The sequence below is a fragment of the Sorex araneus genome, chromosome 1 (assembly GCF_027595985.1).
Source record: "Sorex araneus isolate mSorAra2 chromosome 1, mSorAra2.pri, whole genome shotgun sequence".
Taxonomy (NCBI): Eukaryota; Metazoa; Chordata; class Mammalia; order Eulipotyphla; family Soricidae; genus Sorex; species Sorex araneus.
In genome coordinates this window covers 98,470,910-98,498,521 of record NC_073302.1, presented here as the reverse complement: position 1 = coordinate 98,498,521, position 27,612 = coordinate 98,470,910, and the positions used below count along the sequence as shown (strand labels likewise).

At 38.7% G+C, this 27,612-nt stretch overlaps 1 protein-coding gene across 2 annotated transcripts in view; it reads left to right on the top strand.

The window, feature by feature from the left end:
- The window catches only part of NOX4 (NADPH oxidase 4), a 203,377-nt gene that overhangs the window by 12,741 nt on the left and 163,024 nt on the right, over nt 1-27,612 (top strand). For both annotated transcript variants that reach the window (XM_055143267.1, XM_055143273.1), the window contains exons 3-6: nt 12,503-12,613; nt 14,906-14,990; nt 24,980-25,077; nt 27,428-27,455. In XM_055143267.1, the coding sequence (XP_054999242.1) occupies nt 12,503-12,613; nt 14,906-14,990; nt 24,980-25,077; nt 27,428-27,455 (322 nt within the window). The remainder of the gene's footprint in view (nt 1-12,502; nt 12,614-14,905; nt 14,991-24,979; nt 25,078-27,427; nt 27,456-27,612) is intronic.

Below are 27,612 nucleotides of genomic sequence, written 5' to 3'. Positions count from 1 at the left end.
AAATAAAAAAATATTTTTAATTACATAGTTTAGGGCTGGAGCGATAGCACAGTGGGTAAGGTGTTTGCCTTGCAGCGGCCTACCCAGGTTTGATTTCTCTGTCCCTCTTGGAGAGCCCAGCAAGCTACCGAGAGTATCTCGCTCGTACGGCAGAGCCTGGCAAGCTACCCATGTCGTATTCGATATGCCAAAAACAGTCACAACAAGTTTCACAATGGAGACCTTACTGGTGCCCACTCAAGCAAATCGATGAGCAACGGGATGACAGTGACAGTGACATAGTTTAAACTAGTATCTCTCATAAAACTTGCTTACATTTTTTTCCTTTGTTTTTGAGGAGGGTCTTGAATAAGACAAATCAAAATGAGTTTTTTATACCCAGTGATACTCAGGGGTTACCTCCTGGTACTTCACCAGGAATTATTCCTGGCATTGCTCAGGGAAACATAGGAACATATGGGGTACTGGGAATCAAACCCATATCAGATGCATGCAAGACAAATGTCTTACCTACTGTACTATCTCCAGCCATCAAAATTTTTTAAAGTAGTATTTTCTTCTTTCTCATAGAAATCTGTAGTAGACAAATTCATGATAATGCTAGTTTAATTTTTTTCAGAGAACATTTGGAAATTGGAATGTTCTGATCTTGAAATCTATTTGTAAATGTTGCCAACGATTGTAAAATATTTTACTAACTTTTATACTTCTGTGGTTTCTTTCTTATGTATTTCCCTAAAAGTTATCTATTTAAACAAACAAAAGCCATACAAATAGTTATAGTAAAAGTAGCAACAATAATAAAAAGCATCGAATGTGGAAAAACTAGGACATTGAGAGCATAGGAGAAACTGTTTAAAGGTTAGATAAATAGGGTTAAGTGGATTGTAGAGAGGGTAGATACGCAAAGATAGCAGTGATCCATGTAATATTTAAAAACTGCTTAGTAATTTAACAGTAGTTATTAATTAGTAATGATTTAATTGCATCACACCAAAAAACTATTTCAAGTTTGGAAGGTTGTGAGATGAAATGAGCAGAACTGTTGTCTGATTTTTATTTTCATACATAGTATGTTAGGGTTTTCTTTATTAACTTTTTAAATATATACTGAAATATTTTTCTCTAGAAACTGTTGCTGAATGTTTAATTTCTTTACTCTGGCCCTTGCCAGCAGCATTAGGGGAGCCACAAGATACTTGGGTGATGCTGAGTCTGCCGTGGCAGCTCGAGATTCAGTGCTCTGCCCTGGAGTGTGGATGTGGAGTCACTCAGCAGACTCTGGGCTCTCCCAGCGGCACATTGTATCAGGGGCATGTAAGCACTCAGGATGGAACCTCTGAGCACAAGGCATGTACTCCAGCCTTGAGTCTATCACCTGGCACATGTGTGCTTTAAAAGCAAATGAAGTTGAATAAGGTGTAAGGCATAAACTACAGCACCTGTGCCAGGGAGCAGAGGTCATGGGTTTTATGATACTTAATGTTTGTATCTTCAACTTATTATAGTCGCACCACAGAATCATTAAGTTCATCTCTATGCACTACCATTCCCCCCTATTTCCCTAATAGCCTTTTCTTCCCTGATAATCTCCTATCCTTCCTATTCCATTGCTTCCTGTCCTGTCTTTTGTGTATGGGGCAGTGGGGTAGGGAAGGATGGAAGTGGAGGGGCCACAGCCAGCGTTTGAACTCTGTGCTCAGGGATCTCAGGACCCCTTCTGATGGTGCCCGGGAGTATATGTGTCCTATCCTTTTAAATCCCGTCTTTAAATGGATCTTTTTATTGAGCAAAAAATTAGAAGTACCTATAGAAATATGAGAAGGACGTGTGTGTTTATGTATTTGTATATCTGTATATCCATTACCGATGGGTTCCATGGGATGTCAAAAGAACACCTCGTCACCCACCTGTGAAATGGTCAGACTTCTTCATTAAGACCCTGAATGAAGGGTTTGGTCCTCTTCGTGTTCCTCTAGCAAGCAGACACCATTGGGCTACACCAGCATGCGACAGGGATGAATGGAGATGTTATTGGCACCTGCTCGAACAAATTGATGAATATCAGGATGACAAGTGATTACAAGTGAAGTGATATATCTCTATATATTATATACAGGGAGAGGGAGGGAGAGAAAAGAGAGAGGGAGGAGGGGAAAAAGATGGGGGAGAGGAGAGGGACGGGGAGAAGGGAGAGAAGAGAGGGGAGAATGTTACTTTCTGACAAAAGATATGAGCATAGAATGGAGAAAAGAAGAAGACTCATCATTCTTGGGGATGTCTAGGGAAACCTAAACATCGAAATGTGAAAGCATGAAATTGAGTCACTCTTTCACAACATATACAAAAGTAATCTAAAATGGATTAAATATTTTGTTTAATATTTTCTTCTTCTAAAAAGTAAACCATTGAGGAACACTTGGCATTTGTCTTAGACATACCTTTGAAGATTCACATACAGTATAAGTGAAGCAAAGCAAAAATAAACAAATGGAACTACATAAAATTAAGCTTTTCTTTTTTTTTTTTTTTGCTTTTTGGGTCACACCCAGCGATGCTCAGGGGTTACTCCTGGCTTTGCACTCAGGAATTACTCCTGACAGTGCTCGGGGGACCATGTGGGATGCCGGGGATCGAACACAGGTCGGCTGTGTGCAAGGGAAACGCCCTACCCGCTGTGCTATCGCTCCGGCCCAAAATTAAGCTTTTCTTGCACAAGAAAAGAATCTTGCATCTACTGAAAAGATATCCTTCTGAATTGGAGAAAATATTTGCTATAATTTTTTGATGAAATGTTAATATCCAAAACATATAAACAATTCATGCAGCTCAAAAGCAGAAACTAGCAACAGCAAAATAACTAATTAAAAAATTTTTGTCAGGGAAATGCAAGTCAAAACAACATTGATATATCATCTCATGCCAGTGTGAATGACATATCAAGAAGACTAGAAACAATCTATGTTTGTAGGGATCGGGTGAAAATGAACTTTAATTCACTATTGGTGGGAATGTCATCCGGATTAGACTATGTCAAACACTATGACGATTCTTTGAAAAATAAGAAGGGAACTGTCATATGTCCCAGTGATTCTACTTCTAGGTGTATACCCCCTAAGCAAAAAAAAAAAATTATTTGGCAAGATTATGTTAAGTGAAATTAGAATAAAAACAAATCTAGGATGGTTTAATTAGAGAAGCAAGTTGAAAGAATAGTATAGCCAAACCAAACCAAACTTTGAGTTCTGATTGAAGAATTGTGGTTATCATATGGGGAGAGAGAGGTAGGAAGAAAAGGGAGGGCAGATTGGATGATGGTTTATTGGTCCCTTAGGGATGGGTACACTATGACAATATACATTTGTGAAAGTATGAGCCTGGGCTACTATCACCTGAAGAAATGTGATGTGAAACAGTGTTATCTCTATTAAAAATAATTTAAAAATGGCATTAAATACCATATTAGACATCTCTAATGTTTACAGATAAATTTTAACATATATTAACTTGCACTGTCTTAATGATGCATAGAGACACCCCACTTAAATTTTTTTAGCTTTGGGACATCAGATTGCCTCCTGTTGCTTCACTTATAGAAGTCTGTGAAAGTCATTATTGAGGGCCGGCCTCCTCAGATTCTATAGTTGCATCTCTTAAATATATTATTAAAAATTTAAGGTCCATTAGCTACATAATTTTAGTAGTCACTTTATTGTATAACAATAAAGTAGTCACTTTATTACAATAATAGTCACTTTATTGAGATCTTATTGTTAATCATTGAATTTTTGATAGTTAAATAATGGTTCATAATTTGCTTTACATTTCTCTACTTCGAGCATTTCTATTAGTTTTTAGTTTTGCATCATAAATTGTGCAATGAGTATGCTTGTAGAATTTTATATGTATGCTTAAATATTTCTATCTACTATATATTTTTAGAAAGTTAAAAATGTGATATTTGATTTTATTTAATGTTATTTTAAGGGAACAGGATTAAATTTTATTTATATATCCTCTCATACCAGTATGTTATCTAACGTTTTCCACTTAGTTTTTGGCCTATACCCTGCAGTGCTCAGAGCTGTGCTCAAGGGTCACTCCCTGTAGGGCTGAGAGACCTCCTGGGTACAAGGGAATGAACCTGGGTTGACTGCATGCAAGGTAACTGCCTACCCATTGCACTCTCTCTCCAGCCCAATATTTTATTTGTTGTCTTACTAGCAAATAAACCAATTTGAGTTCTTGTATGTTACTATGTAAACGCAGAAAAGTTTAATCCTTAAATATGTGTGTATCAGGAAGTTTAGAAAAAATAGTTTGTAAGATATAATCCATTCAGGCAGTCCATATTTTGAAGTTCTTATGATTTTAAGCATTTTGCTGAATCTAGAGCTCTCTCTCTCTCTCTCTCTCTCTACCTCTCTCTCTGTCTGTCTCTCTCTTCCAGAAATGATAGCTTACTGACAGCAGTATTATCTTTTTTTTGAAGAATAGCAAAGGGAGTTAATGACTCAAACTTGAAAGTTAATTTTAAAAGACATACTTAGTTTCCCATATTGTTGTGTTTTGAGTATAAGGGACAGTTTTATAATTCCACTGTCACTGTATCACTGTCATCCTGTTGCTCATCTATTTGCTTGCTCGGGCACAAGTAACGTCTCCAGTGTGTGACTTGTTACTATTTTTGGCCTATCGAATGTACAACGGGTAGCTTAGCTTGCGAGGCTCTGCCATGTGGGTGAGATACTCTTGGTAGCTTACTGGGCTCTCCGAGAGGGGCAGAGGAATCGAACCTGGGTCGGCCGCATGAAAGGCAAATGCCCTACCCTCTGTGCTATCACTCCAGCCCTTTATAATTCCATTAGAATAATTAATAAATTGAGTTTAGTAGGATAAAAATATATGTTTAAAAATTGCATGTTTGGCAGACATAAGAGGACATTTTTAATATTTATTATTCCATAATAAGCATAATATGCTATTTTGAGTAATATCTTTATAATTCTTATCAGGAGAGAAGATACCACTGTTACAAATATTCCATACCTTAAATAATTTTTCCATATTCTCACATCATTAGTATATCTGTTTTCCCTTCTAAAGTTTTGGAAAACTGAGGAATTATAAATGGTTTAAAGATGGGATGGAATGATGCAATGTTTTGGAATGATTGTTTCTGATGAAGAGTAGCTGAGAGGTGACTAAATGCTCCATAATTATGATCAGATGTGCTGGACCCATGAGTAGACAAATCAAGGCCAGTCTCAGTTTTCCAGCCAACCATGCTCTGAGAATTATATTCCATTCCTTGGTACTTTTACTGGTGCATGTATCATTTCTGTAGTAGGAGGAAAATTCAGGAATGGCAGAAAGTCAAATACTCTGTAGCACTTAAGGGCCTTTTTGTTTGGCCTTATAAAAGAAAAACGTTGAAAGATGGGTATTGAATTTTCACAAGAATTTCATATGTCAATTAAGTAATAAACCACTTTTGTTGTATCAGATAAGAGGTCAGACCATTTTACTTGATATCCTCCTATGTTTTATAATAGCTTTATGAAGGAAAATGGAGGAGGTTTTTATTACTGTTTTGTTCAATTCCTTAGTTCTAGGTTTCAGAGGTAAGTGACCATGAAAAGAAGACAGATGTTAGTTTGTTGATTTCATATCTCTTTAATCTGGTGGCTTGTTCATTAGGCAATGCTGCCTTTAGTGAATGTTTTATATGCAATTCTGGGTACAATTTATGTTGAACTTTAACTTTTTCAGACAAATCCATAGTCTAGAAGTAAATCCTTTCATTTCTCTTGACTTTTGGCACAGGATGACTGAAGGTGGATAAAATTTGCCAGGAATATTATGAAAATTTTAACAGTCTTGATTTTTTTTCATTCTTTGTAATAGCTATCCTTCCTCCAGACTCATAATAGACTTCTCAGAAAATACCACTAAAAAGGGGTTTATTCTTTTGACAGGGTAGAATGAATGGTAACATAAAAAAATGAGTTAAAAATAAGAAATCCTAGATATCAAACCACGATGGTCTCAAAAATTTTGGTAGTCCCTTTACTTCTTTAGAAAAAAAAAATCCCTAGTTCCTCTAGAATTGATAGCTTCCTTTAGGGACTTCTTAAAAATAGTTCATAGGCAGGAACAGAGCTCAATTTGAGTCAAAAATGACTTCATAGCTAAAAGTCTTCAGGACATTTAGTTGACAGAAACCAGCTAGGATCATTTGGAATGAATTGCAATTTATTATGGCATAAGGGGACATTCCTAAGCTTTGGCTATGCCCCAGGAACACTGAGTTGGTAGTTTATTTTGGAATTTTTAGAGAAATAATTACTTCAGTTTTTATTAACTGCTTTCTGTTGGTCATTGTTTATTTCCATGTGAAATCATATCAAAAAGTTGACTAGGTTATGCAATTTGAAGCCCTTCATTGAAAAATGTCAAGTTCTTTGTTTCTTTTCTTCTTAAAATTTTATTTGAAGTACTTTTATTTACGATAGTGTTAATGAAAAGGCTCCATGCATACAGTACTCTAATACCAGACCCTATGCCATAGTGTCTACTGTCCTGTGCTATTTTCTTAGTCTCCCTCACCCTAAATTTTTCGTTCTCGTACATGGCAAGCTTACTGTAGTTGACCAGTTCACATGTTCTGTTGATTTTAGCTATTTATTTCTATCTTAAATGAATCTTGCTTCCATGGAAAACTATCATATATTCCTGTTACTATCATTTCACTGGTACAAATAAGATATTTAAATTAAAGCACAATAACTTTCATTTATAGGGATAGGAAAATATATATTAATCTAGTTTCTTGTTATGGATCCTGTAAGCTACAACAAAAATGATAAAATATGTCTACCGTTGCTATAAAAATCACAATCACGAAATCCCGTTAATCGTCGATTTCTTGAGTGGGCTCAGTAACTTCTCATTCGTCCTTTCCCTAGGATCTTAGAAGTCTTTCTCGACTCAGCCCTCCCAATGATGTCGCACTGAAGGCTCTTTCAGGGTCAGGGGAATGGGATCCAGCTTGTTACTGGATTTAGCATATGAATACACCATGGGAAGCTTGCAAGGCTGTCCCATGGGGGCAGGAAACTCCCAGAAGCTTGCCAGTTTCTCCTAGAGGGAGAAGTAGGCTATAAGACATTGCTTCTGGGAGCTTGCTTTTAAGTCTCTGGATGTTGGCCGTTGATGGAATTAAACACACCTGGGTTCCTCTGCCGGTACCGGTACCTTCATGCATGAGGCTTGTTTGAACATGTGGAGAGGGGCCTCGATCATGGCTGTAGCTAGGTTCCAGTGGTCTTCGGCTGCTGGGAGCTCTGCTCGGGGTGGGGAGGGAAGCTGGAGCAAATTCCCTCCGAGGGGCTCCAGGGGAGACAGCCAGGCTTGCGGGCAGAGAGTCTCTTGCTATAAAAGTAGTATTTTTATGTTCATGTACCTGCCTCATGACTACTTTTCTTTGGTTTTCATTGGTTAAAAACCTATTTTTTCTATGAAAGTTTTATGCAAAATTTTTCTTTTTAATGACCTTGCATTTTTGAGGTCCCCAAAGATGAGACAACTTGGGCTTTACAAGAGGCACTTTGGTCTTAGTCACTCATTGGTACTGCCACTTAATAGTTTTGTGGCATCAAAGAGAGTTCATAGGTTGCTCAGGTATGAATGGAGGCAACAATAAGCACTGAGAAAGATGTTCGCCTATTTCCAGAATCTTTAAAGAATAGAAAAATCTAGAGTTGAAAATGAGGTTATGTGTCTCATGAGCTGGGGGAGAAGGCAGCTGGATAAAGAAGGGATCACTAAGTCAATGATGCTGGGTTGGAGGGATCGTGTGCTGAAAGTAGATAAAGGACCAAACGTAATAGCCTCTCAATATCTGTATTGCAAACTATAATGCCCAAAAGTAGAAAGAGAGAGTATGGGGAAAATTGTCTGCCATAGAGGCAGGGGAAGGAGTGGGATGGGGAGTGGGGCGGATACCAGGGACATTAGGAGTGGAAAATGCACTGGTGGAAGGATGGGTGTTCAATTGTTGTATGATGGAAACTCAAACATGAAAGCTTTGTAACTGTATCTCATGGTGATTCAATTAAAAAAAAATAAATAAAAACAACAAAAATGTCCCCCCCAAAAAAAGGAAAATGAGGTTATGACTAGGGAGAAGGACATTAGCACACCCTAACTGAAAATGATCCTTGGCTGAAAACTGAAAAATAATTAAGAATTCATCTGGGCCAGAGTGACAGTACAATGTATAAGGCCTTACATGTTCAGTCTCTGGCACCCCTTCAGAATGACCAGGAGTGATCCCTGGAACATGTCCAGGAGCCACCCTGAGCACAGTGCCAAGAGTGGCCCCTCAGCACCACTAGGTGTGGCCCCCAAACAAAAAGCAAACAACGAAGAAAGTTCAGCTGGCGGTGTTCCATGGGTGGTGCAAGGTTGGAAGAAATGGGATGCTGTCACAAATAAGAAAGAATATGAATTTTTTTCTAAAGATAATTTTATCACATTTCAATAACTTTAAAATAATTTTAATTAGTGTGGAAAACACGAGTATATAATTTTCAGTTTGTGCAGTTGAGAAGGAAAAATCAGAATTGGGCTAATGTCAATACATTCTTACACTTACACACTTGCTCTCTCATGCTTCCACTTAATTTTTTCGTAGTTTAGCACAAGGAGGTTATTACTTAATAGCAGTCTAGGTGAAGACATTATATATGTTGTGAACTCAAAATGAACCTTTATGTAGTGTAGTTGCTCTTCCACATAACATTGTCTCCTAACCAGCCAGTGATGCCCATCGTGAGGGAGATCATGGCTGACAATTCTGCTTTGCTTTAGCCTGTCTGTGGGAGATGTGCTAATTTGGTAAATTGAGGAGGGTCACTTTGATGATGGCATCCCAGATCACAGCAGTCTAGGGCAACTTTAATGGTAGGACAGTTAAGTAGCTGTAAATGATGGTGATAGTGATGATGAAGAAGAAATAGAAGATCAGAGATAAAAATCATGTATTTGAGATTTTAAGAAAATAACTTATTAACACCTAGATGTAACATTCTTTTAAAATTTGCTTTGTATATGTTTTAGTAACTTTATGAAATTACTAAATTCAGAATGTAAAACCTGACATAGAATGGGTGGATATGCCACACACAGTTACTTCTCCCTGTACTGGAAGATGTGAAGACCAAGGTCAGGTACTCAGAGGCTTGGCCCTGGGGAGGGCCCTCTGCCTGTGTGGCCACTGCCTCCTTGCCAGCTATCTCCATGAAGGAGAGCATCAGCCCCTGTCATTTCTGTCTCTATCAGGCGCTGCTCTTATCATGGAGGCTCTCTACTCATGAACTTCCCTACAGCTGGTTGCGTTCTAGAATCCTCCCCTGACATATACCATCACATTTGGTATTGTCATTGTGAGCTAATGAATTTGAGGAATCACACATTCAGTGTACAGTAAAGTCAAGGTATATTTTATCTAGTTCTACTCATCTAAAATATATTTATCACTGTCATCCTGTTGCTCATCAGTTTGTTCAAGCGTGCATCAGTAACCTCTCCATTGTGAGACTTGTTGTTACTGTTTTTGGCATATAGAATATGCTATGGGTAGCTTGCCAGGCTGTGCTGTGTGGGCGATATACTCTCGGTAGCTTGCTGGGCTCTCTGAGAGGGATGGAGGAATCGAACCCGGGTTGGCTATATGCAAGGCAAATGCCTTACCCCCTGTGCTATTGCTCCAGCCCATCAAAATGTATTTATGATTTTCAGAATGACTGTGCAGGGGCCAGAGACAGTACAGCAGGTAAGGGACTTCATACTGCTGACCTATATTCACCTGGGTGGCATCACACATGGCCTCTGAGCACCTCCAAGAGTAATAACTGATCACAGACAGGTGTGGCCCAAAACCCAAAATAGAAATAAATGAATATATAAATAAATATTGCTAGGTAGAATCTTAGTTTTAAAGATCCTGGTAGGTAAGATTTAATTGTGAAAGTGACATGCCACTCTGTATGAAGAACTAACCTGAATAAAATTAAAAATTGAAACCCAAAAAACAAAGTAGTAATTTAAATTCACTAGGAATAATAAAATGAACTACAAATGTGCAGCAGGTCAGGTACAAAAGTCAGGTAATCATTTCTTTGTAGTAGACATTCAAAGTGACATTTTTTATGGAAGTCATTATTTAACAATGAATAAATAAAATATATGTTCTTAACTATAAATATCAGTCATGTGGTCAGCAGATAAAATGATTGTTTAAGATACTTTAAATGGACTAGGATCCACCTAATTTATTGCATGTGCATATATATGAGGGAGCTTTAAACTATGATGATCTAATGCAAAGAAAATAGTGTCCTAATTGAAAGAATTAATATATTCAGGGACAAGCATATATGAGAAAATGGAGTACCTAGTAAATTTTCAGGTTAGATTTTGCAGAATAGTAAAGAGCAAGTGAAATGTTGAAATGTCATTCTATGTATTTCAAGGGGACACTAAACTGACTTTAAATGCAGTTATTCTATGACTTACTGTAAAAAACAGTAAAATATGCAAATTTACAATAAATGGATAGAAAATGAAAAAGTACAATATAGACATTTTCTTTAAGCTATTAAAACACATGGGACCGGTTAGTGGTACACCGGTACAGTGGGTAGGGTGTTTCCCTTGCATGTGGCCAACCCATTTTCCATCCCAGTGACCCATATGGTCCCTGGATCTCCTCTAGAAATTTATCCTGAGCGCAGAGCCAGGAGTGAGGCTTAAGCACCGCAGGGTGTGGCCCCAACAACTACAACAGAGTAAAAAAGAAACTATTAAAATACAGTGGGAATTTGGGTAATTTATTTATAACTACTAATACCCAAATTTATATGATAGATATTAACAGAATTATTTGGAATAAACTATTATCATTGTCCATCGGAATTGCAGATAAAATTATCTAAAATACATTGAGCTAGGGCTGGAGTGATAGCACAGCGGGTAGGGCATTTGCCTTGCATACAGCCGACCTGGGTTGATTCTTCTGCCCCTCTTGGAGAGCCCGGCAAGATACCAAGAGTATCTTGCCCTCACGGCAGAGCCTGGCAAGCTATCCATGGCATATTCGATATGCCAAAAACTACTAGCAACAAGTCTCACAATGGAGATGTCACTGGTGCCTGCTTGAGCAAATTGATGAGCAATGGGATGACAGTGACAGTGACTTGAGCTAAAGTTTTCTTATATGTAGATGCCAGATTGAAAGAACTAACACTTATTTTATTTCTCTGGAAGCCTAAATAACAAGAATTAGTCACACTCAAATGCAACAATTTTGATTATTCAGGTAGAATACAGAATTTAATATTTTAGTGTGTTACTGCTTGAAGCCTATGTCATCTTTTTGTTATATTTAGTAAACAGCATCCTGAAGGGCTCTAATTCGTTGTGTAGAATTACTCTGAAAATATTAATTATGAATTTTATATGTCAGTAAAAATAATTGCTTCCCTGATATTGCTTACTACTTTGTCCTTCATTCAGAAGCAGTATTTCATATGATGACAAAAAACAGTATGAAGCAGAGTTGTTTTTTTGCCAAGGGTTATGTGAAAATCTCTGGGGCATGGATGATTTTAAGGAAGAAAGGAAAATGACTTGCACATATTTCTTAGTCAATGTCCTCAAAGTAGTAGAATGTTTATTTCAGGACCAGTCCTGTTTTTTGTTTTCAGATGAGGCACTATTCATACGCAGAATGTGGCTAGATTATCAGATAATAGTTGGTAGTAGTCTAGCAAACGCTTGATTTGAAATTAATTTCTAAAAGTGCATCATATAAATACTGAAGAAGATCGAGTCTTTGAAAAATATGCTTATTAAATACGGTTCTGAATTTTTACTTTTGTATAAGCCACCACAGGGCAGGAGCCTCAGGTTTCAGTTAGGGAAGAACCTCCAAGGAATAGTGATTCAGGTGAGACGTTAGGCATGATTTGAGGTAGAGAGGTTCCCAGGACTCCAGAGGCTGGTTGGGTGTGGAATGGGGGCTCTGCAGAGTTCAATGTGCCTCAGAAAGAGAACACAGGTCAAATATTTCACTTGATATATTGGTTGTTTCTGTTAATGAGCAAAGTTTTCACCAGACTCAGTGTACTGAGGGTCTCAGAGGCTGCATATACCCAACCCAGTACAATGAGCAAGTACATTAAACCAACTTTATGAACAAGAATGTAATTGACTGATTATAATAGAATTTAAGATAAAAGGAGAGCAAGTTTTATAAGCACAGAGAAAAGAAAATGGGCTATTTTTGTGGGCTTTGATGAAAGTGGAGGATTATTTTGTGCTCTTGAAGGAGATTATTTTTGCCATGATCCTAAAAGGCAAAGTAAGTTGAGGTCTGCTCTAAGCAAGGTTCACATTTGTCTTTGACAGTGTTTTGATCATTGCCTTATTTGTTCAGCTAGGATTGTGTCTGAGCAGAGCCTCTGCGTCCGTCCTTAATCTCAACTGCAGCCTTATCCTCTTACCTATGTGTCGGACTCTCCTGGCTTACCTCCGAGGATCCCAGAAGGTAAGAACAAAAACGAAACATGGGACTGAAAAGATGGTACAGCATGTAGGGGCTTGCCTTGCATGTGACTCACCAGGGTTTGATCCCTGGTACGATCCAGGGTCCCTGAGAACTGCCTGGAGTGATCCCCGAGACTAGACCTAGGAGTAATCCCTGAATGTGGTCAGCTGTGGCTCACTGTCCTCCCCATAATGTGACAGTGGCATGTTAGACCCACGTAGGCACTGAATCTATAAAGTCATGGCTTGACTTTATGCTAGGACGATTGTCTCAGAAATAATAGTAGGACATGCCTCCCGTGAAGATGATCACCTCTGATCTGACACACTAATCTGACACACTAATCTGATCAGGAGAGAGGATAGAGAAAGTGTTATATCCTCTGGCTGGCGCTAAGCACTGCATGGGAAACACAAGTCGCACCATGATGCTGTAGTTAGGAATTCTACTTGAGGAACCTGAAACTTAGAATTTAAATATTTTTCTAATGATCATGAGGCAGAGTGAGTGGCTAAGTGAAGATTTATTCCATATCAGTTCCATGTTTCACTGCAGTCCTGTTCTTTTATTTAGTTAGAGCTTGAAAGCAAACTAGAGCCCCCTGATCTTTATATAATACATTGAGTAATACGGCTTTGGGGGGCAGTTTCTTTCTTCTCAAAACACATGTCTATTTTGAGCTGTGAAAAGGGTGTCTTGATTAAATAGCAATGTTACTTTTGATGTCGAATGTTATATAATGAAGGGTTTAAAAAATTACAATGTACTTTGACAGTTAAAACTCAATTGGAATTCTTTTTTGTCTGCAGTTATTGTCATGCTATGTGGCATATGCCTCCTTCTCCCTCCATGTTAGCAGGATGTTAGCAGGATAGAGACTGATCTTTTGGAGGCATTGTTAACGTAAAGTTATTCTGATGTTCTGTGAAGTTTATATGAGTTGATTCATTTAGTAAATCTTCTCAACCTTTTCACATAATTATATTTGGAAACTCTTTTACTTTTAATACTGTACTTTGTAGAAGTAACCCTCTAGGTTGCCCACCTTTGTTAATTGCTAGGTTTTGATCGCTATGGCTTGTCAGTGGTGTGGTGTGAAGAAAGAGAACACAATTGCCAGGAAATAAAAAGTGCCCACCTAAGTATCTCAGCATTTAATAAGTATGAAAGCATTTTCCCTTAGTGTGAAACAGGTATTAAAGATGCTTGACATTTAACTTTTCCATAAGATCAAGGAGGCATTAAAACCAATAGATGAAAAGGCTTTGTTTAAAAATAATCTTATTTTTTATTACAAAAGAAGATAATATATAAATAGTAAAATTAAAAAATTCCGGAAACGTACAGAAAATTCTGAATGTTTTTTTAAATATTTTTTTGCTGGAACAACTACTATTATTACTGTTTGATGTATATGTCTGAAGGTATATCATTAAATTTAAACAATGTTGTATCATTGTAATTTGTTTTATGACTTTTTACATAAAAATATATTCACACATTTTTAATAAAACAACATATACTTATTTAATAAAGTAACAAATATTCCTCTGAATCAGAAATGTCACGAAGTGGGGAAGTTGCTTGCCTTGCACAAGGCTGCCCTAGGTTCGATTTTCTGGCTCTGTATATGTTCTCTAGCACTTTTTTTAAAAAAAATTTTTATTAGTGAATCACTGTGAGGTACAGTTACAAGCTTATGAACTTTTGTGTTTGCATTTCAGTCATACAGTGATTGTTTACCCATCCCTCCACCAGTGCCCATTCTCCTCTACCAATGTTCCCAGTATCCCTCCCACCACCCCCACCCTCAAACTTTGAAACACAAAGCCAAGAATAGCCACTGAGAACTGTTGGGTGGGCCCCAAAGCCAATGAACAACAATAACTGTGATATAAATAATAATCCTTCTTTTTTTTTTTGGTTTTTGGGTCACACCTGGCAATGCACAGGGGTTACTCCTGGCTCTGCACTCAGGAGTTACCCCTGGCGGTGCTCAGGGGACCATATGGGATGCTGGGAATCGAACCCGGGTCGGCCGCGTGCAAGGCAAACGCCCTACCCGCTGTGCTATTGCTCCAGCCCCAATAATAATCCTTCTTAAGTGTTTTCTTAATAGCTCATCTTCTATTGAATATATTCACTATAAATCATGATTAACCTTTCTATATTTAAGAATCTAAAAATAGGTATATTTTCAAAATTTTGATGTTCTCAGAAATGCTATAATAAATTTGTTTACATATATCTTGTTTATGCAACACTTTTACTATGGTGAATTATGTTATTTAGGTTCCAAGCAGAAGAACCAGAAGATTGTTAGATAAAAGCAGGACATTCCATATAACCTGTGGGATCACCATCTGTATTTTCTCAGGTGAGAAAGCTGAAGGGTTGAAAATCTTATGTTCAAATGTTACACTTTTTCTGTGAGGTTTTATTGTTTCATATAATTCATTCGTGACTTCTATTGAGTGAATTTCTCTTCGCTTTCATTTCATATCAGCTGCTAGTGAAAACTAGATAAAATGTGTGTAGCTAAATGCATTTTATATGTATTTGTATACCAATACCTAAAGGTTAAAAGTAAATAATTTAATTCAGAAATGTTGAAAGAAGCATACTAAAAGTTCTTTGTGCTCTAAGAGTAATTATTTGAGTTTAAAATATTTGAGCATTAGAAAACAAATATATTATTCTGCCAAAATTATATCACTGTCACTGTATCACTGTCATACCATTGCTCATTGATTTGCTTGAGCAGGCACCAGTAAAGTCTCCATTGTGAGACTTGTTGTTACTGTTTTTGGCATTTCGAATATGCCATGGGTAGCTTGCCAGGCTCTGCCGTGCGGGCAGGATATTCTTGGTAGCTTGCTGGGCTCTGCAAGAGAGGTGGAGAAATTGAATCTGGGTTGGCCACATGCAAGGCAAAAACCCTACCCCCTGTGCTATTCAGAGGCTACAATTATATCTTTAAGCATTAACTTCATTTTAATAAATAGCTAAACAGTAAATTTAAAAACCTTGTGATAAGTTATTCTACTTAATTTTACATTAAAACTAAATGTGAGTGGCTGGAGAGATAGAACACTTGTATAGGCACTTGTCTTGCATGCAGCTATCCCCAGTCCAACTCCCAGTACTATTATGGCCCCTGACCACCACCAGGACTAGTCCCCGAACATAGCCAGGATTTATATGTAGGATTACATAGCCTCAGGTAGTTTAGGTTTATTGGGTTACTCCCATTACAGTGCTCCCATTCCTCTGTGTTTATTTGTAGCTTCTTTCTTAGTGTTCTGTTGACTTGTAAATATTGTTTTTCTCTTCTCCTTGAGTCCTTTGCATAGTTTATTCAGAGCCATGTCCTTTTTGTATGGACACAGGAAGATTTAGCAAATGCTATGCTTTTGTAACCTGGGAGTCATTTGACTCTATGTGATATTTTCCTCCTGGGCATCTGCCCTTACTTTCCTAGCACCCCCAAAAGCAGGGTCCCGACGAGGGACGAGACGGACCCAGGGCAAGCGGTGAGTTGTGTGCTACCCTGGCATCGAGATGGGCCTGGCCAAAGTGCCTAATGCTTAACCATAAGTTAAGAGCTTGATCATGGACAAATGTTGTCGTGATCCAAACAATGATGACTAGATTTGGACCCTGCTAGGGTGAGGAATGATTAATCTGGCCTGAGTGCTGTAGTCTGAGTCTGTGGCAAGATGTTGCCAGGAGAGCTGCCTTGCAAGCCTCAATGTATCTCTTGCTATGTCCATACAAAAATAACTAGTATTAAGATGTTAATGAGTGTTTGGAATAAGGAAAGGAGAAAAAAAACCCTCAAGAGGTATCTTGCCTGCTGGCAGTCAGGAAGGGCTTTGGAATACCCCTAGGTTGTGTTCCCTTTGAACCTGACAGCCCTCAGGAAGGGCTTTCTTATGTTGATTTTGCTACCTGGCAGTGTGTAAACCCAGAGAGAGAATGGAGCTAGGAGTGTGGGAGATGAGAAAGATGGAAGATTGAATAAACGGTAACTAATCAGCAACCAGCTTGGTCCTCGTTCTTCCTTCGCCTGTCCTTGGCCAACAGCCATCCAGATCCAGCCCATACACAGCAGTTTCAGAGCACCGAACGCTATTCTTACCTTTAGTTGGTAGTTTGGGCCCGCTCCAGGGACGCCAGCTGTAAAAAACTAAAGCTTGCTGAAGGGCGTGTACACTCGCAGGCTCTTTAGGCGGCTCTGTCTCACTGCCCACGTTCCGTGCTCTGGAACCGCTGTGTATGGGCTGGATCCAGATGGCTATTGGCCAAGGACAGGCAAAGGAAGAACGAGGACCAAGCTGGTGGTCTTCCATCTTTCTCCTCTCCCGCACTCCCAGCTCCATGTCCTCTCTCTGGATCTACTGCAGCCTCCATTCTAGTCTTTCTCCTCCCTTTCTCCTCTCTTGCCCTTGCCCCTAGGCTACACACTGCCAGGTAGAAAAATCAACACAAGAAAGCCCTTCCTGAGGGCTGTCAGGTTCAAAGGGAACACAACCTAGGGGCATTCCAAAGCCCTTCCTGACTGCCAGTAGGCAAGATACCTCTTAAGGGTTTTTCTCTCCTCTCCTTATTCCAAACACTCATTAACATCTTAACACTAGTTATTTTTGTATGGACATAGCAAGAGATACATTGAGGCTTGCAAGGCAGCTCTCCTGGCAACATCTTGCCACAGACTCAGACTACAGCACTCAGGCCAGATTAATCATTCCTCACCCTAGCAGGGTCCAAATCTAGTCATCATTGTTTGGATCACGACAACATTTGTCCATGATCAAGCTCTTAACTTATGGTTAAGCATTAGGCACTTTGGCCAGGCCCATCTCGATGCCAGGGTAGCACACAACTCACCGCTTGCCCTGGGTCCGTCTCGTCCCTCGTCGGGACCCTGCTTTTGGGGGTGCTAGGAAAGTAAGGGCAGATGCCCAGGAGGAAAATATCACATAGAGTCAAATGACTCCCAGGTTACAAAAGCATAGCATTTGCTAAGTCTTCCTGTGTCCATACAAAAAGGACATGGCTCTGAATAAACTATGCAAAGGACTCAAGGAGAAGAGAAAAACAATATTTACAAGTCAACAGAACACTAAGAAAGAAGCTACAAATAAACACAGAGGAATGGGAGCACTGTAATGGGAGTAACCCAATAAACCTAAACTACCTGAGGCTATGTAATCCTACAGCCAGGAGTAAGCACTGAGCACAACCAGGAGTAAGCCTTGAATCAAATTTTAAAAAAAGGAGAAGAAAAGTGTTTGCCACAGAGGCAGGGTGAGGGGGTTGGGCAAGAAGGAAGCTGGGTACATTGGTGGCATTAAATATAGACTAGTGAAGGGTTGGGTGTTGCAACATTGTGTGACTGAAACTCAATCATGTACAACCTTTTAATTGTTTCTCATGGTAAGTCAATTAAATAAAAGCAAATCAAAGGAACAAAATTTTAATTGATAATATATGATAATATAATAAATGATAAAGATGAATATTTGGAATCTACTGCTCACAATTTCAGTATCCAAAATGAATTGATGATCTTCATTTTCCTATTTCCTTCCTGGCTTAAATATATGTTGATTATTTATGTATGTAGATATATTAATATATAAGTATATTTTTGTCGGATTTGGGAAGGGAGTACGTTGGGAACGACATATCCATCCTGCCGAATTTGGTGTGTGGGCAGGTGGACGTGGCTGTCAAAGAGATGCCAGTAGAAGTCATGAATAATCCTCTCCATTGCCTTTCTGGAGGATGTGATAGATCCATCATGACGTCAGAGGGCAGTCATCTTGATCTTGTAGTTGGTGAAGGACAGGAGAGCATTGCTAAGACTTTTCCCGGCTTCTGCCACATTCGCCAACACTGCTGCTCTTCTTTCTTTGAGGTCTTCCTTTATCGCTTCTCTGCACAGGTTTGCGAGCTCGGACATTATCTTGTGGTTGCCTGATGCTCACGCCAAACCATGTTGACGAATGAGCTTGAGAGTTTCCAAACACAGGCATCTGTGGCTTTCTCGCTCTCGGCATTATTTGCGCAGTCATGGCGGTGCTGAATGAGTTGATCGTATTCCTTGTCGATGTTGTCAAGGACGGCATCTTCCCACATTGCTACAATAGTGCCAAAGAGCTCTCAGTTGGTGGTCATTCTGGGATTTCCCTTCTTAAAGTTAAACTTTGCAGACCTTTCTCCCCGATCTGTGAAGTAGAATTTTGCATGAATGAGATGTCTTCTCTTTTCGGTCAGACCAATGATGACGTACTTGCTCTTCTGTGCTTGTACCATCAGGTCCTCGATGGATGCTTCCAATGCCAGCATACATGTATTGAAAGTACAGACAGTCATTTTAATCTTTCATCGTTTTGGCAGTTAAACTCATCCCTGAGATTTTTTCAGCCTCTACTTTACTCATTGTTCTTAATACTGCCATATTGGAGGCTCTTTCGGGGTTAGGTGAATGAGGCTCATTGTTGTTACTGTTTTTGGCATATCGAATATGCCATTGGTAGCTTGCCAGGCTCTGCCGTGTGGATGGAGTACTCTCGGTAGCTTGCCAGGCTCTTTGAGAGGGATGGAGGCTTTTAGAACAGCCTACAATTGTCCTTAGAGGTGTTCCCATGGTTCACACCATATTTGAACCCCATCAGAGATGGTGCAGGAATTATGGAAAATAGGTATTAAGTGTCTTATGGTGGCTCAGCTCTTCACATGCTACTTGCCTGAATACAAGGTTCCATCCCAGTGGAAAACCAGCAGGACCGTTCTGTTGTACAAGAAGGGAGACATCCACGACATCGGCAACTATTGCCCAATCTGTCTTCTGTCTGTCGTCTACAAGTTGTCCACTTGTGTCGTCCTGAATGGAATAGGCAGAACACTAAAAGAAGGACTAAACTAAGTGAGCAAGCCGGGATCTGAGAAGGATTCAGCATGATCGACCATATCCACAGTGACCAAACTGTATCCACACAGGGACCTAACTCATTGAAGTTTTGCGAGAGTCCAAGATGTTGCTCTAAATGATCGACTTAAAGAAGGCCTTCAATTCTGTTGAGACTGAAGCGCTCATCGAAGCCCTAGTCAATCAGGGCATTCAAACTCAGTACATCAAGATCTCCCTTGAGCTGTATTATGGATTCACCACCAGGATCTCACCATTCTACAAGGAAGTGATCATTGACATAAAGAGAGGGGTTCGGGAGGGTGATACCATTTCACCGAAACTCTTCAGTGCCACCCTCCAGAATGTCATGTGACACCTGGAATGGGAAGAAATGGGAGTGAAGATAGAGGGTTGGCAACGACACCACCTCCGCTGAACTGATGACATCGTTCTCATAACACCAAACATTAGCCAAGCAGCACAAATGCTGGCTGACTTCGACCGCAAGTGTGGAAAAGTCAGACTGCAGCTGAACCTCAACAAGACGATGCTCATTAAAAATGAAGTAGTCCCTGACGTTCCATTTGCTCTCAATGGAACAAATATCGCTGAATGCACCAGTTATGTGTACCTGGGTCGAGAACTCAACATGAGGAACAACTTGTTGCCAGAACTGTGCAGGAGGAAGAGAGCAGCATGGAATGCCTTCAAGAGCATCAAAGAAGTGGTTAAGAGGATGAAGAACCTCCGACTGCAGGCACATCTTTTCGATTCCACTGTTCTTCCTGCACTAACATATGCCTCAGAGACCTGGGCCCTATGCAAACAGAATGAGAATGCTATTAGGGTCTCCCAAAGAGGAATCAAAAGAGGTATGGTAGGAGTATCATGTCTCACTCAAGTGAGAGAAGAAATCTGGAGTTCCAACCTCTTCGACGGTCAAGAATCAGGGACACTGTCTCTTTTGCCACTGTCACTTACATTGTCATCTCGTTGCTCATCGATTTGTTCTAGTGGGCACCAGTAACGTCTCTCATTGAGAGACTTATTGTCACTGTTTTTGGCATATCCAGTTCACACGGGTAGCTTGCAAGGCTCTGCCTCTTGGGCTCGATACTCTCAGTAGCTTGCCGGGCTCTCCGAGAGGGGTGGAGGAATCCAACTCGGGTCGGCCGCATGAAAGGCAAACGCCCAACCTCTGTGCTATCGCTCTTTGCCAAGGCATCAAAAATCAGATGGGGTGGACATGTGATTCAGAGATGACCAATGGACAAGAGCTGTTACCGACTAGATTCCACGGGACATCAAAAGACCGTGTGGCCACCCACCGACGAGATGATCAGACTTCTGCATCAAAACTCTGAATGAACGGTCTGAGGCTTTTCCTATTTTTGGAGTTAGCAGATGTCATTGGGCTACACTACCATATGACAGGGACAAATGGAGATATTACTGGCGCCCGCTCAAGCAAATCAAAGATCAGTGGGATGACAGGAGATACAAGTGATACAAGTATATGTTATCTTTGGTGATATGTATAGCATATACTTCTTTTTAGTCATTAGGACAGGGACTCAATGAGGTAATAGCCCTTTGGTCAAATTGCAGTCTCTGTTCCCTGACTCTTCCAATTGTTCTTGCCAAAACACCTAGAGTAATCCTTACTATCCCTGGCTTCTGTCTTCTGTGCTCTTTCAGTAGTTCTAGTTTCTTTGTTTTGGGGGAGATTGTATTGGAGTTGAGTTTTCATAGTGACTACATAAGAAATTGAGATGAGTCTTTAGTGGAGGTTCTGACACACTTTAAGAATTACTTTAAAACATGAGGTCGGAGTTCTGCTAGAGTGGGTAGAAAGTTTGCCTTGCATGTTGCCAACCTGGATTTGATCCCTTGCACCTCATATGGTCCCCTGAGGCCAGCAGGAGTGATGGATCCCCGAGTGCAGAGTCAGGAGAAAGCTCTAAGCATCACTGGGTATACCGGCCCCCCAAACAAACAAAAATAATTATAAAATTAATTTTATGTTGAAAATTTTATATAATGTTTATTAATTTTTTTCAAAATGAGAGTACTAAACATAGTGTTTAAGGTATTGAAGAGTGGAGATGGTTGTGTGGACTCTGTCCCCAAATACACTGGTGCTCACTCTGAGACATAACTGCCAGATCTTGTTGTTTTAACTATAAAATGAGTTTACAGGAATTATTCATAGTTTTAAGACTGAAATAAGAGTGTGTATGTGAAGTTCTTACAGCAGAATTATTTATAATTTATAAGAGCAGATGTAAAAAATTATCTCAGTGCCCAATCCTGACAGTTCCTCTGGTTTGCTATGGCCTGGCTCTTGGATGCTAGGAGTGTGTGATCTGGGTCTCTGGAATATTAACATTTTAAGGTATTTTGATACTGCAGCACTGTAGCACTGTTGTCCTGTTGTTCATCAATTTGCTTGAGCGGGCACCAGTAACATCTCCGTTGCATCTCCATTGTGAGAGTTGTTGTTACTGCTTTTGGCATATCAAATACACCACGGGTAGTTGCCAGGCAATGATAAAAAATAATTAAATTCTCAACTTGAAAAAAGTTTCCATATATTGCTAAAAGGCATTTTCTCTTTTTTGTCTGTGAACTACTTATTGATTCTTATCCATGGAGTTGAGAGATGAACAGAGTAAGGATTCGCTACAGCTCATGGTTGTAGATGGAGAAAAATTCTAGGATGAGAGGAGTGTTTTAAGAGTTAGAGTGATGAGAGAGAAGGCAGTGAGTGGTCAGAATGGAAGGAGGAGCATGGAATTCATATCACTGTTCTATCTACTGCAGTTGTGTTCAGTCCAGACTGAACAGGAGGCTAGCATCACACACATGGGCATGTTTTCTTAGTGCTACCCTCTCGAATTCACGAGGGTCCAGATATATTGCTGGCTCACCTTTATTACTCTTTGTTTTCTTGCAACATTTAGGATAATTTTTTATATGCCTCATTGTTTTGTGGTGAGAAAATTCAAGTGAAATATCCAGCATAGCTAGATTCCACCCTGATGCCTCAAATCTAAAATCCTGCCATTTTTGACATATGATCACTTTAAGTGAGTGAACTGACTAAGTCAGTCAGAAGGAGAGAAACAGTAAGTCAGTCAGAAGGAGAGATACAGAATCCATTCTCTATATTGTGGAATCACAGCATCAAGAGTAAGGGAGTGATGAAGAGCATTTTTTCATGTCTTTTTGGCCATTCGGATATCTTCTTTGAGAAAGTTTCTGTTCATTTTATTGCCCCATTTTCTGATGGGGTTGAAAGTCTTCTTTTTGTATAGTTCAACTAGTACCTTATATATCCTTGATATCAACTGCTTATCAGATGGGTCTTGGGTAAATATCCTTTCCCATTCTGTTGACAGTCTTTGTATTTTGGTCACTGTTTTCTTGAGGTGCAGAAGCTTCTTAGTTTAAGGTAATCCCATTTGTTTATCTCTGTTTCCACTTGCTTAGCCAAAAGGCAGCTCAGTTAGAGAAGGGAACACCAAGTAAAGGGTATTTGGAGGACCAGCTCAGGTTGGGAGATGCGAACCGAATGTAGACTATAGATTGAACACAATGCACTCAACACCCAAAAGGGAAGAGAAAACAAAAGGGCATGCCCTGCTACAGAGGCGGGGTAGGGGGGTGGTTGTGGGTTGTGGGAGGGATACTAGGATCGTTGGTGGTGGAGAATGGGTACTGGTGGAGGGACGGGTACTCGATCATTGTATGACTGAAACACAAGCACAAAAGTTTGTAAATCTGTAACTGTAGCCCATGGTGATTCACTAATCACTAATTCACTAATAAGAAATTAAAAAAAAAAGAATAAGGGAGTACCAACTGGCCAAAGGCAGCAGAACCTGAGAGTATGTTTAGAGAACTGAGCTTACAAGGGGTGGGATGGAGGGCCATTTGGGACACTGATGGGGTAAGATGGATACTCTGGTGATGGATAGTGTGTTGAAATATTGTGTGCATGAAACTATGCTGTTAGCAGCATTGTAAATCACTGCTGCCTCACAAGAAATTGTGAAAAAAAAAGTTAATGTATTCCTCAAGGTTGTGTCTCAGATACATTTGTTACTGGTACTTTTTTGTCAAAATTCAGAAAGATTGATAACTTAATTTCACTTTTGAGTTTTAAAGGGAACTCAGAATTTTAAATTTCAGTTTGAGGGACTTAAAATATAATTTAGCATATAAGATGCAAACTTTTGATTATTTTTATATTTATATATAATGAGTTTCATCTAGATATCCTTTATCTTAATTTTTTGTAACTATGTCCAACTTCTTGCTTATTTTTTAATAATCTTGATCCAGCTACCTATCTAATTGGATTTCTGTCTAGAAAAGTAAGTAAGTAACTTTTAGATTATTTAACATTTTATTCATTCCTCACTTTAATGGTCTTTGTGAGAAATCTTAGACTACACATAATTAAAGTTAAAGGGGTTTATATAATTATCTGTTTTTTAGGTCAGACCTTATTTCAAATGTCCACATTCTATATATTTGTATGATTATATTATTTTGGATCACATCTTACTACGTTTCTTATTCCTATCATCATTATTCTTCAGAGAAATAAACTGAATAAAGCAGTCTGGGCAAGAAAACCAGGTTTCCGGCCAATTAACAGTTATTACTGCCAGTATATTATAATATGCTATCAATTAAAAATCCTGTTTCGCTTACATAATGAGGGAGGAGAGTATTACACTGTTCATTAGCCAAAGGCCATTTGATCCTTCCTTGCCCATCCTTCTCAATATAACGTTCCTAGTCTCTGTCTATGTCAAAATGTATGTATCTTAAAATCTCTAGTCATCTAAAACTTTTATCTTGCAATTGAGTTCTGAGTTCATCACACACTGTTTCCTGTGCCTCTCTGGAAGTTGACTGTGAAATGATAATGGTTATTTTCCTGTGCTTTTAATGTCACAAAGTTATCAGTCCTTTTGCTATTAGATTTAATCATGATGCTTAGAATTGGTGCACTGTGGAAGAGTTTTACTGATTAAACCTTTCAGTGTGCCCGTATCCAGCACATCTATGCTGCCATACACCCAAGCCTCTCCCAGTGAATGCAGTGAATGCAGAATAGCGGAGTATTCAGGAACTGCTTAAATTAACAAATAAGTGTTCATAAAATTTTGTATACATGCATTTAGATGAATGTGTTTCTAATCCTGAGCTACTAGTGTTACTTTATTTCAACCTTTGAAATTTCATTTTCTTTATATGAATTCTAATACTAAAATTGCCTGCAATCAAGATTTTCTGTCTTTCACTCTAATATTTAGTAGCTGGCTTACCTGTCCAAGGTTGGCCTTGTATTTACCTAGAAAGGGGAAATAACTCCTCTTTACAAAATGGCTTCACAGAAAGTCACGCTGATTTGAACTGTTACTGTTCTGCAGGTGTGCACGTGGCTGCCCATCTCGTAAATGCCCTGAACTTCTCCGTGAACTACAACAAAGAGTTCATTGAACTAAATGCAGCACGGCACCAAGATGAGGTAGGTGGTCTTTATCCTCTCATTTTCCTTTCACTTGTCAAGAAATGACTAATGAATGTCTGTGGTTTTCACAGAAAACCTGTACCTTATTGCTCCTTTACATGCTTTTAAAAATGCAGTTGTCAAGTTTGAGTTTTATTCCTTTTTCATTAGAAAATATAGATAATTAGTATTTCATAGTCTCTCCTGCTGAAAATGGGAGTTAGGGGAATGCTCCTTTTAACTTTTCTATGTGCAGTTGTTGCCTGTCACAGCCTTCTGACAGCTCTGGCCTGACTTCTGTCATGCTGTGGAGACTACCAACTATCCCTAATGAGCTCAGGGAATGCCATGGGGGAAGGCAGCAGAAAAATTTTATTATTTGAGGATCCTGGATAATAAGTTTACTTGTTCTTAAAAGATATGATGGTGTTTTAGTGGTTCATTCTCTTTTATGTATTTTAAAATTATTTTTAATTATTATTTTAAAATTATTTTTATTATTTGTTAATCCTTGAAAGAGGATCCTGGAAATAGGTTAGATTCTATAGCAAGCAACATCTGACTTGGCCCTCCATGATGCTACCCATTAGATAAACCATCTGTGCATGTGCCCGGTCAGATCCTGGGGCGCAGCACACTCGGGGAGCTGGGTAGCCGAGTTCAGGTCCTTCTTCCTGTTCCTCAAGTTTGTTTCATCAAGGCCGAGACTACATCACAAGGCCCTGCTTTGGTTCTGTTTGATCACATAGCTTCCCCGTGCTATTGAACAAGTTGATAGTAAATAACAAGACTGTTTTCTGTCTTTTCTTACCTTACTTTCTCCTCTGCATGTATTTATAACTCCTGTGATCAGATACTTTATCTGTCCCCTGTTCCCCAAAGGAAAAACTGATGAAAAATATAGAAAGAAACCAAAAGATGTAAGTAATGTCTCTGATAAAATTCATGAGTATGCAGATATTTTAAGGTGTCATTGCTTAATAACATCATATTTTAGATATCCATTAAAATAAAAATGCATACATATGTACTCCATTAAGTTTACTATTGAGAGTCCAGTTTTATTTTTCACTATATAATAAGTGTTTTCTGTAACTCACTCACCTCACTTACCCCTTATTCTCTTATGAGTATCTTACTCTCTCATTTAAAAAAAAACACCATAAAGATATGATGGTGTTTCAGTGGTTCATCCTATTTTGTTTATTTTTATTATTTGTCAGAGTTATAGATACATTTAGCCCTGTTGCTGTTCAGAGGATGCTCCACAAGTCTAATGCTTCTGTACTAGAGCTTCCTCTCCTGTCGGCTCCACTTTCCCCCATTTCTCTAGCCATCTTTCCCCTTTGCCTTTTATTCTTGCATTTGCTTTCACTTTGCCTCCCCTAGATCCCTGGTAACACAGCCTCTGGCAAGTGACTGTGTGAGCTTCTTCCATAACCTGGCTAGCTGCCTCAGTGTCTGTGAAACTATAGCTTATTCTAACCATTGGTTCTTCATTCCTGGTCAATGTTAACTCTTCCATTTTTTTGAGTTGCCATAGTTGTTCATTTCAGTTATTACCTCATTGTTCAGTCTGTCTTGTATTTTTACCCTTTACACAGTTCCAGGGATAGGAGTCATTTGACTTATGCAAGATAAGAATATACTTATTCTTAGGCAAGTGGTGCTTATTGAAAGACCCTGAAATTACATCATTTATGTGGCCTCCTACTTTGCATATAGCTTACCTTTACCCAAGATTTAATGATGGCAATAAGGAAAGAAATTAAATTGTTGTATTATTAAGCACCATTATGATATGAAATAAAACTAAACATTTCCTATAAACTGATCTAAGTTTTCCAGGAGACAGAAGGGTTAGTGTAGTCTGTCTATCATATGATGAAATATTTAAAGGAAATATTGCAGTGACAATTTTTATTACAAATTTAATGAAAATTATTTTTGTTATAGCTTTTTGCTATTAATTTTATTTCTGAGTAATAGGAACCGTCATCTTATAAACCATAGCTAATTTTAATAGTACTTGAAACATTTTAAGTTCTTAGTATTTTTAGTAAGAATTTATAATCTACAGCCCCATCTACAATAAAAAATAATTTTGATGCTCATTTTCTAGAGAGTTTATAGGTATAAATTGGCTAGTGTGATATACAAGATATATATTATATTCACATTAGTCACTTCAAACATATTGAGTCTCAGAATGATCAAAGGGTACCCACACCACTACTACCAGCTTGTAAAGTTTGTAATTTGCTAGTAAGATGAAAGTCTTATCTTTCTGACTCATTCAGTGTTCTGTAGAATTTTATGTTATCAGTATTTTTTCTTTTAAGCTAATTTTTTTCTCCCTTTTCCTCAGGATCCAAGAAAACTTCTCTTTACAACTGGTAAGATACTAATATTTTTAAGATTCAATTTTGAATATCTGTGAAGATTTAGGAAAATATTAGAAATTAAGCACCAAATTGAATAAAATTTAGTTAATAAAATTAATTAAAATTAGTTTTAAAATGTTGCATATAGAAAATTTACATATCAGAAAAA